This window comes from Rhinatrema bivittatum, chromosome 7 (genome assembly GCF_901001135.1).
Source record: "Rhinatrema bivittatum chromosome 7, aRhiBiv1.1, whole genome shotgun sequence".
NCBI lineage: Eukaryota > Metazoa > Chordata > Amphibia > Gymnophiona > Rhinatrematidae > Rhinatrema > Rhinatrema bivittatum.
The window spans coordinates 65,204,696-65,214,587 of NC_042621.1; the positions used below are offsets into that span (position 1 = coordinate 65,204,696).

Here is a 9,892-nt window from a genome sequence, read left to right on the forward strand (position 1 = left end):
ACCACGACATACATACAATCCTTTCTGGAATTCTTCAGGCAGGATCTCAGAGAAATCTATGGAAACAAGTCCAAGACTTTGTTTCCATAGATTTCTGGTATACTGTGTCATGTATGGATGGTAGGCTGCTATACGGGCCTTCAGCATAAATCTCTGGAAAACTCTTCGGTCGAAAGCATCTAAGGACTTCTGTTCTTTGCCAGGCAGGGCAAAAGAGTGAGGCTGGGATCTCTTAGCCTTTTTCTGGGCGGATTCCACCACTATGGAGTGGTGGGGTAGTTCACTCTTTTGAAAACCTGGAGCTGACTGAACTAGGTATGTAGCATCAGTTTTCCTGTTGACTGGTGGCACTGTTCCAGGGTATTCCCAGGTACGGTGTAAGAGGTCAAGCAGAACTTCGTGGATTGGAATTGCCATTACCTCTTTGGGGGCATCCATGAACTGAAGTACCTCCAGCATTTTATGCCTGGCATCCTCCTCCATTTTAATTTAAAGGGGATGGTTTCAGACATCTCCTTTATAAAACTGGCAAATGATAAGTCCTCCGGAGGGGAGCGGCATCTTTCTTCTGGGGGTGAAGGCTTTGACAGAAGGTCTTCAGAATCTTGGGAGTCAGAGGAATCATCACCCCAAGGGTAATATGGTGGGTCTACTCCATCCTGCGGGCCTTCAGAAGGAGGCAAAAGGCCAAGTCCAGTTGGATGAGGAGATGGTACCAATGGAAAACATGGAGGCACCGAGAGAGGTGGAGGTGGCACCGAGGATGGTGGTGGTGTTGGTACTGATGGCATCAGGATACGAGTAAACCCAATGGCTCAGGAATTGGCTCTGGCATTGGTGGCTCCTGGAGAGGAGAAGAGGCATGGTCCAGTTCTTCATCGTCCAAAGACAGAAGAATTGGGATCAATGCCGGAGGAGGGACGATGGTTGTGGAGACCGCTGGTCCGGAAGGAACGTGCACCAATGGAAGTGCACCAATCAGGGTGTCCAAATGTTTGAGGAATGGCACCAACATAGTAGGCACCGGATCAGGCGTTGGTTTGGGAATCAGGGCAGGCGGTGACTGAAACCCCCAATTCCTCCTGGCAGGCTGGTGTGGGGAACGTAGCTGCCGGGATTGGAGGCTGAGTATGCATTGTCAGAAGGTCCACAGAAATATGTGGAGTCTTGGCACCTGGCACCATTGCAGGTGGGGAACGCCTCAGTGTCCCAGGTCCAGAGGAGGATGAGGGCTCCTCTCCCCAGGACTTCTTGGAAGGCAGCTCATCCTGCTTGTCCTGGGAGAATGGTAAAAAAAAAAAAAAAGCACTCACAAATCTGGCCTTTAGACCCAGCGATGGTAACTTTCAAACTGGTATGCATGTTATAAAATAGCCTGGCCACATGTGCATTCAAATCCCACTTCTACCATTTAAATCAGGGGATTTTAAAAGGGGGGTGCGTTCACCATTCCCAGTTTTACCAGTTCATCTCCAGTTTGCCCATTTAAGAGCTAAGTCCTCCAATCCCCCCTGGTTTGATAGACCACTCCCGCCAGTTAGCCCCTACCCTTAAAACCCCGCAGAACTGCCTATTTTTCTCGAAATTTTAACTTACATGGCATCCAAACCAGAAGTAAAGTTGCATGGTAATGGCCTTGGCACACGCCGGAGCATGTAAGTATTTATGTGCCCATCTCAGCTTCACGTCCCAAAATTCCCATGCTCTGCCCAAACCATGCCCATGTCCCACCCCTTTTTGCAAACGTTTGAGATGCACACACTGTGGGAGATATGTTCATATCTCAGTAGCTTTTAAAATCTGCTTGGTGCACATGAACTTGACTTTGAGCATCCCCTATTTAATGAGCATATTGAGCTTTTAAAATTCACCTAAATTTTTTAAAGATGGGAATTATCCTGAGCAGCAACTGTGCACATACATGGGGTTTATAAGAAAGATTAAAAAAAAAGGTAAGAGTGGTTGAGGAGGAAAGGTGAAGTTAAGAAATTGGTTTTCCAGTTAGATAAGGAAAAGCATATGTTTATCTATTTGGAATAAATACCCAAACCAGATTCCATCTAAAAAATGATAGCAAAACCTACACCTGAAGTTAATTTTGATGATAAACATACTGAGGAGATTAGACTTTAGATGTGATCAGCAATTTACAAGCTTCATGTTTAGCTCATCAAAATTAAAATTGGGTGGGCTTTGCCAATGTTTTGAGGGTGGAATCTCGTTTGGGCATTTCCTTTTTTTATTATTCTGCACAGAGGTTTATTGGTTTTGGGCATCTATTTGGAATGGTGGAGGGCCAAAAGTAGGAATCAATAAAGCTTACTTGGTCTGGGAATGAATATGGGTGCATCAAGCTCCCAGAAAAAGTTACCTAGATTGATCAGTAAAAGCTAACCTTTACTAAGAATGAATCATAATCAGTGTATATTGCCTAGAATACATTTTGAATATTATCATTCGTAGTGGAATTCAAAACTTAAATGCTTGCAGTCCAGTCACGGGTATTATTTCCTATCAAGTACAGGATTAGTACAATTATTTTTTAGGTTCCTTGTTTCATCAATACATTGCTGACCTACCAAGGTTTTTCATTGTTCCTATGTTCTTAACAGGGCAGTGGACTCGTCATGCATAAAGCCAATGTGGAGCCAAAAACAATGTCCTGTACTGCCTGTGTGCAGAGGACATGAGTATCCCGAAGTACTAATACCCGAAATACATTCAAAAGTACATCAAAACGGTGAGAGAGATGATCGAGCTTAAATCTTTAGTGCTGTTCGCTAACTGAACGCCACAGATGAATACAAATCTCCCTGGCATCCTCAAAATCTCATGCACAAAAAGTCTCCATTGTAGCCGCCAGGAGAAAACAATGCATTTCATTGGCTTTTTTTTTTTTACAGGAATTTGAGCTTTTAAGTGCCAGCTCATCTTCCTCATTAAAACTTATATCATTGGACAAAACAGGAGTACATATTAGATTTCCCCCTGTTTCGCCACAGGCGCGGGTGTGTTTCATTGCCCGGTTGTCGTTTCCTAACTAAAGTTTACAGAACAAATATTTAATTTGTCTAGTTGGGGGACTTTTGGAGAAGAGTCCGCCTAGCCTAGGAGAAACGCATGCGCGGCGAGCTCGACTTGGTCTACAAACCCACTCAATTGCTTTGGGTGACTCTGCTTAGCTCAACTCGAGAAGCTGCAAAGCTGGAGCGGGAGCCCCCCCACCAGGAGTGAGACCCAGCCCCGGAGGGCTGCAAGCTGAGGCTTGAGAGCTGCAGATTTCCTCAGTTGCATCCCCTAAGCCTGGCAGATCCGAGCTCTCCTTGCCAGCCCATCTCTCTCCCCCCTCCCCACACCGCCCCTCTTCTAGGTAGAAGATGCGACTGCCAGCTTGAGGAGGACCAGTTCCTGCGGCTCTGCTCGTGGAGGAGGAGGAGAGGAGAGGAGAGGAGCGCTCCCGCCCCGTGTGCAGCGGCAGCAGCAGCGATGCCCTGGGGGGACGCAGGCAACAGCTCCAGCGGCTGGGGCAATGCGTGCAGCAGCAGCAGGGCGGGCGCGCGCGGCGGGGACCAGGACTTTCAGCACCACGGACAGTTCTCGCCCGGCGTCTCCGCGCTGCTGGCCGTGCTCATGGCGCTCGTGGTGCTGGCCACCGTGCTGGGCAACGCGCTGGTCATCCTGGCGTTCGCGGTGGACCGAAGTCTGCGCACCAAGGGCAATTTCTTCTTCCTCAATCTGGCCATCGCCGATTTCTTAGTGGGTGAGTTTCCCCCTGTCTGGAGGTCCCGGGACGCAGGTGGACTTTCTGCAGCATTGCAGCTAGGGTCGGAAAAAGCTCGGAAAAAACTCTTTGTACTGTGTGTGTGGCTGTAATGGTAATGATAAATGTGTCAGACGGACAGCTCGGGAAAGTTTGAAATAGCTCAGTGATTCTAATGTACTTTATCTGCAGCCGGGAACATTTCTGAAAGGCTGTCGACAGCTTGCTTTTTTTTTTTTTGTGTCCTCTCATTACTTGCTAGATTGACGAATTAAATTCTTTTTTTTTTCCCATTTCATCTTTTTCTTCCCCATGCAGGTGGGTTTTGTATCCCTTTGTACATTCCTTACGTCCTGACGGGTCAGTGGAAGTTGGGCAAAGGCTTGTGTAAACTCTGGCTGGTCATGGATTACCTGCTCTGCACCGCCTCCGTCTTCAACATCGTGCTGATCAGTTACGACCGATTCATTTCGGTCACCAAGGCGGTAAGAGAGCGAGGAGGATAGTACACGTCTCATGCAATATTTGACTGGATGGTTAAGCTAGCGCAGAGCCATGCTGGCAGTCGGGGGGTTTGTAAAGGATAAGGAATATCTGAGAAGTTCAAAACGGTGGACTCGAGCTTCAACACATTTAAATTATTAAAAAAAAATAAAAATAAAAACGTAACCCCGATGAAGCTTGTATGAAAGTCAGGGCAAGCTCTGTTACAGTCCACAGGTAGGGTCTTTTGAAAATGGTGTAAAAAAAATAAATCTGAAAACCTTACACAGGACCCAGTACCACCTTTGATTTTTCAAGTACATTTATAGTAATGATGAAGGAAAAAAGAGAAAACTGTAAAGGATTATTATTGAACTACACCGATAGGGTAGGTGTGCTATGCAGTAATAAGCATGGCTGGCATAGACAGTGATGCTGGAGGTTGCTGCTCCTGTATTATTATTATTATTATTATTATTATTATTAATCATTTTACAATTTTGCAAGTGCAGCATTTACTTACTTTTATAAAAATCTTCTCTCCAACACACAATGTTTACTTTAAAAAAAATAGTGAAGAATGTAAATGTCTGAAATGGAGTGAAGAGAAAATAACTGGCAACTGTCCAAAATAAAAGTTACATCTGAACATAAAATACCCCCAAACGGGTCAAGGTTCTTAGAAATGGTTTCAGGTATAGCTACCATAGGTAAAAACAAACTGAGCAGGAAGACTAAGCCCGATGATCGTAATGGGGTATAAAAAGTTGTTTGCTTTTTAAAAGATTTGGCGGCAGTAGGGGGGGGGGGGGGGGGGGGGGGGGGGGGGAGAACAGAAAAGCAATAGCTGAAAGGAAAACATGATTTAAAAATGAAGCATAAATGTGATCCCCACCCAAATACATATGAAGAGCTCAGGATATTCTGCTCTTATTTGCACTTAAATGGCAGCTTTGGTACCTTCCTTTCTCCAGCCACAGCTGGGGGCTGATGCAATATCAAGCACAAAAAAAAGACAGGCGTCCAAACTGGGAGGCACATCCCCCTCTCCTGGACACCCGATGCAATGGGAAATGGAGCTGCTGCGCTGAAAAGGATGCGCTAGGGGTAAATTGTGCGTCCCTGGCAACAGGTGCCCAGATGTGGCTGTGCGTGGGGGAGAAAACCAGACACTCAATTAACTAGCGTCCATGTGCCTACTGCCTAACCCCTACACAAGCCACGCGCTAGGAAAACGGATACGTGTAAACTGAGCATCTGTTTTCCTAACCTTTTCCCTTTCATGCTAGTTCCCGTGATTCCTCCTACTTAGTATCGCGATAATATTAAATAGGAGGAACCTCAGAAAAGCAGTACTTTTTTGCTTTTCTGAGTACCAATTCTGGGGCTGGTGTTAATTTTTGCATGTTAAAGTGTGCACACTAGGCGGGTAGATTTTAAAAGGATTGCGCGCATAAAGTATGCACATAACCCTTTTAAAATGCCCCTGCATGTGCCGAGCCTATTTTGCATAGGCTCAGCGGAATGCACAAGTCCCGGGGCTTCACTAGGGGGGGCGTGTCGGGGGTGTGTCAGGTGGGCGGCGCGACATTTGGGGCGTTCCGGGGGGCGTGGTGCCGGCCCGGGGGCGTTCTGGGGGCACGGCCGAGGCCTTCGGAACAGCCCCTGGGTCAGCACACCAGCAGCCCAATGGTGCGCGCGAGTTACGCCTGCCAGAGGCAGGTGTAATTTTTACAAGGGTAAGGGGGCAATTTAGATAGGGCCCGGGGGGTGGGTTAGGTAAGGTGCTTGGGGGGGGGGGGGGGGTGGAAGGAAAGTTTCCTCCGAGGCCGCTCCGATTTCGGAGCGGCCTCAGAGGGAACGGGCAGCTATGCGCGTATCTTATAAAATCGGGCGTACTTTTGTTTGCGCCTGGTGCACGAACAAAAGTACGCGTGTGCACTGTTTTTTAAAATGTACCCTAGGTGCATAGTGATTTTTTGCATTGGGGGTAATAACTAATAGCCCCATCTACAAGGCATTTACATGTGATGAGCGCTATTAGCTACACGCTGGTTTGGATGTGCTAATCCCATTATTGCAACGGAAGTTATTCTAGCATATCTAAAACATGCGTCTATCTGCCTGTCAGGCTATGCACTGGGCTGAGCACATGATATTGCATTGGTCCCCTGGAATGTTATTCACTGAAAAAAATCATTAGATTGCCTACAATTTAGTAGTTTTAATAAGTGCTCTATATCTAACAAATGGTTCCTTCCCTAAACTTTAAATTATAATATATATACATTTTGCATTGCAGTCATGCTTCAGTAATAGAAATCCTCCATGAACAATGTATATGTCCTACTACAGATTTTGTTCAGGCTGTCAGAGGAAACTAGAGGCCTTACTTCTAGCAGGTTGCATAGGGCCGTATTAAGCATTAGATAATGTATTTCGGTTCAATGCCTTGGTTTGAACTTCAGAAGCTGATAAAAACAGAGGCATCTTGAACATAAGCAAAATAAAAGTCCACAGTGAAATTTTGTACTGTATACAAATTAAACTGTTCAAACCTCAGTAGGTATTTGCTCATAGAGAAGTCCAAGCTAAATATTTTTACCACAACTTTTCTAATATGACCACACTTTTTCACTCATTTTGTAGATATATAACATGCTCATCTGAAAAAAAAACAAACCACAATAAATAAATTATCAGATGCTTGTGAAAATCATTTATTTCTATATGATGCTAGTGCAGCAACTTTCATCTTTTCTGAAACAAGTACATCTGATATCTTATTTCACACAGTGCAACACTAACACAGGAAGCATTATAAATATATAATACCTATGCAGGATTGGCCTTATCCCAGCCTGAATCATTTCGACATGTTAGCAAATTAGCAAGTTAGCTCAGTGTCTAACTTTATTCTGTTATTTACAGTATAAAAATGCTTTTTGCATAATTATAAATGTTCTACATTTTTTTTTATTTTTAAAAAAGATGTATTACTTGTGTTTAATGTTCAATATATACATTTAAATATATTTTATCTAGGGAAGGGGCTTTGAATAAAAATTTGATTCCATTTTTTTCCCCTCTGCATACAGGTAACCTACAGAGCTCAAAATGGGATGACCAGAAATGCAGTATTAAAGATGGTAATAGTCTGGGTAGCAGCGTTTCTTCTCTACGGTCCAGCTATTATCAGTTGGGAATACATTGCTAAAACAAGTATATTGCCCGAAGGAGAATGTTATGTAGAATTCTATTACAACTGGTACTTCCTAATGATCGCATCTACCATTGAATTCTTTACTCCTTTTATCAGTGTTACCTACTTTAATTTAAGTATTTACATCAATATCAAGAAGCGGACTTTGATGAGAAATGAGGAGCTGGCACATGGCCAAGAGGATTGTGAAATGAGTTTCCAGGGGGAAAAGAGAGAGCACTTAATATTTTTTGTAAAACCTGCAGAGAAAAAACATGGCGAGATGAAAAAACCAACAAATAGCCTTTCACCACCTAAGTCTTGTGGTGCAAAACACAGAGCACAGAATTTCGACAGTCAATCACTGGATTTCAATGTAGGCCAAGACCTGCCACCTCTTCAAATGGATGCCCAGTCCAAGGAACATTTTTACAAAACTGTAGAAAACGTGTGCAACAACACAAGAACTGATATGGCCAGCACGATTGCAAACCGTTTTAGATTATCCAGAGACAAAAGGGTAGCCAAATCTTTAGCAATTATCGTCTGCATCTTTGCAATGTGCTGGGCTCCCTACACACTTTTGATGATCATCAGAGCAGCTTGTTATGGGCGGTGTGTCCAGCATTACCTCTATGAGATTTCATTTTGGCTTCTGTGGTTGAATTCAGCAATAAATCCCGTTCTATATCCTCTATGCCATATGAGTTTTAGGAAAGCTTTTATGAAATTGCTGTGTCCGGGAAAGGCAAAAATCCACCCTAATATTTTCATGTGAGACCATGATTTCCTATTCAGACCCAGCTTACCGACTATAATGTCTACATTTAAAAAAACCTTTTCATCTATACAGCACAGTCCCAGCTGTGGTGTGAGAAAAAATACAGACAAGTACAATAATTACGTCTCACAGTAACTCAAAATATACTTCGTCTTTCGCCCTCGTTCACCTTTTATTTTCAGTCTTCCTCGCCACATAGCAAGCCCTGGTAGTTCAACCAGGCCCTCACCGGCTGGAAGGGGTAACTTCTCCTCCTTCTTCCCTCAATGCCACTTTTTGAGTAGCAGGTGATGTCATGGTAGTTGTAGTTTTCTCCTTCTTCCCTAGACATAAGTTCGCCAGCTCCATGGCACACCCAGGCCCAACTGACCCAGATGGATGCAGGATCCGAGCCTAAATCCCCTATGCAGCCGCGCGGCCCGAGTCAGTGAGCCAGACCCAGGCCATACTTTTTATCTGGCAAATAGATGACAATCATTTTAAAAAATATTGATTCTATCAAAATGACATAGTCCATTTCACTTAATTGTAGAGTATTAGAAGTAGCCATTGTTTTCCAAATCATGACATCAGCCCCAGTTTTGGTTATAAAGTATGCAAAAAAACCAAAGTATCCACTAGTATTTGAAATCAAACCATATTTAAAGGAGGAAAACAATACTTTCTATATCTTTAGAAGGATGATTGCATATATGAAGCTTGATTCAAAGCACAGAAGGAAATTGGAAATCCACAAAAGTTAAGTTCTATAATGCATTTTAATTATATTTTGAGGACACTTTCACCTTAAAAATGGAGGGTTTTTAAAAGACTCATGGTTAAGAAATTCAACCGCTTTAGGCAACTGCTTTCCATAGTTGGTTTATGAAGTCTTTTTTCTTCCTTTAAATATTTATTTATCCTTTGAGGTTCATTTCAAATACTAGAAGGTACTTTGGGGTAGATTTTAAAAGGGTGCGCACAGGTGTACTTGTGCGCATGCTACCTGGCGCGCCTGGCCGTACATGTGCGCACACTACCTGGTGCGTGCACATATGTACACCCAATTCTATAACTTGTGCGCAGGCGCGCGCAAGTTATAAAATCAGGGGTCGGCACATGCAAGAGGGTGCACAATTGTGCATCTTGTGCGCGCTGATCCCTTCACCCTAGCCTGACCTTCCCACCCCTTCCCCTAACCTTTCCCCCCTTGCCCTACTCTAACCCCCCCTCAAAAAAAGTTTTAGCATGCCTTTTGTGCCTGTCTGGATGCAAGCGCAGGTTGCGCACGCCGGCACGCGATCCTCCAACACAGCGCAATGGCCACTGTCAGAGGCCTCTGGCCCCACCCCCAGGCCACCCCCACCCATGCCCCAACCCCTCCCCCTTTAGTAAAGCCCCGGGACTTACACGCGTTCCGGGGCTTTACGCATGTTGCCAGGCCTTTTTAAAATAGGCCTAGCACGCGTAAGACCAGTTATGCGCGTAAATCCAGAGGATTTACGCGCGTAACCTTTTTAAAATCCAGCCCTTTGTTTTTTGCATTGTATATTGGGTACCTGTGGCTTTTTTTTGTTTTTCATTGGTTATAAAATATATATGCCTTTCATTATTAGGAACTGTGTTTCTTTTAATATCTTTTAACACCCTTCCCTCTCCTCCCCCCCCCCCCCCCCCGGGAGCTGGT

The 9,892-nt window shown here is 44.4% G+C and overlaps 1 protein-coding gene across 1 annotated transcript; it reads left to right on the forward strand.

Moving 5' to 3' along the window:
* Window positions 1–3,486: 3,486 nt before the first annotated feature.
* On the forward strand, window positions 3,487–9,325 carry LOC115096160 (histamine H3 receptor-like). Its single transcript, XM_029610671.1, has 3 exons — window positions 3,487–3,760; window positions 4,079–4,245; window positions 7,342–9,325. Exons 1-3 carry the CDS (start codon window positions 3,487–3,489, stop codon window positions 8,221–8,223), a joined length of 1,323 nt encoding a protein of 440 aa, XP_029466531.1. The 3' UTR covers window positions 8,224–9,325.
* The last annotated feature ends 567 nt before the right edge of the window (window positions 9,326–9,892 follow it).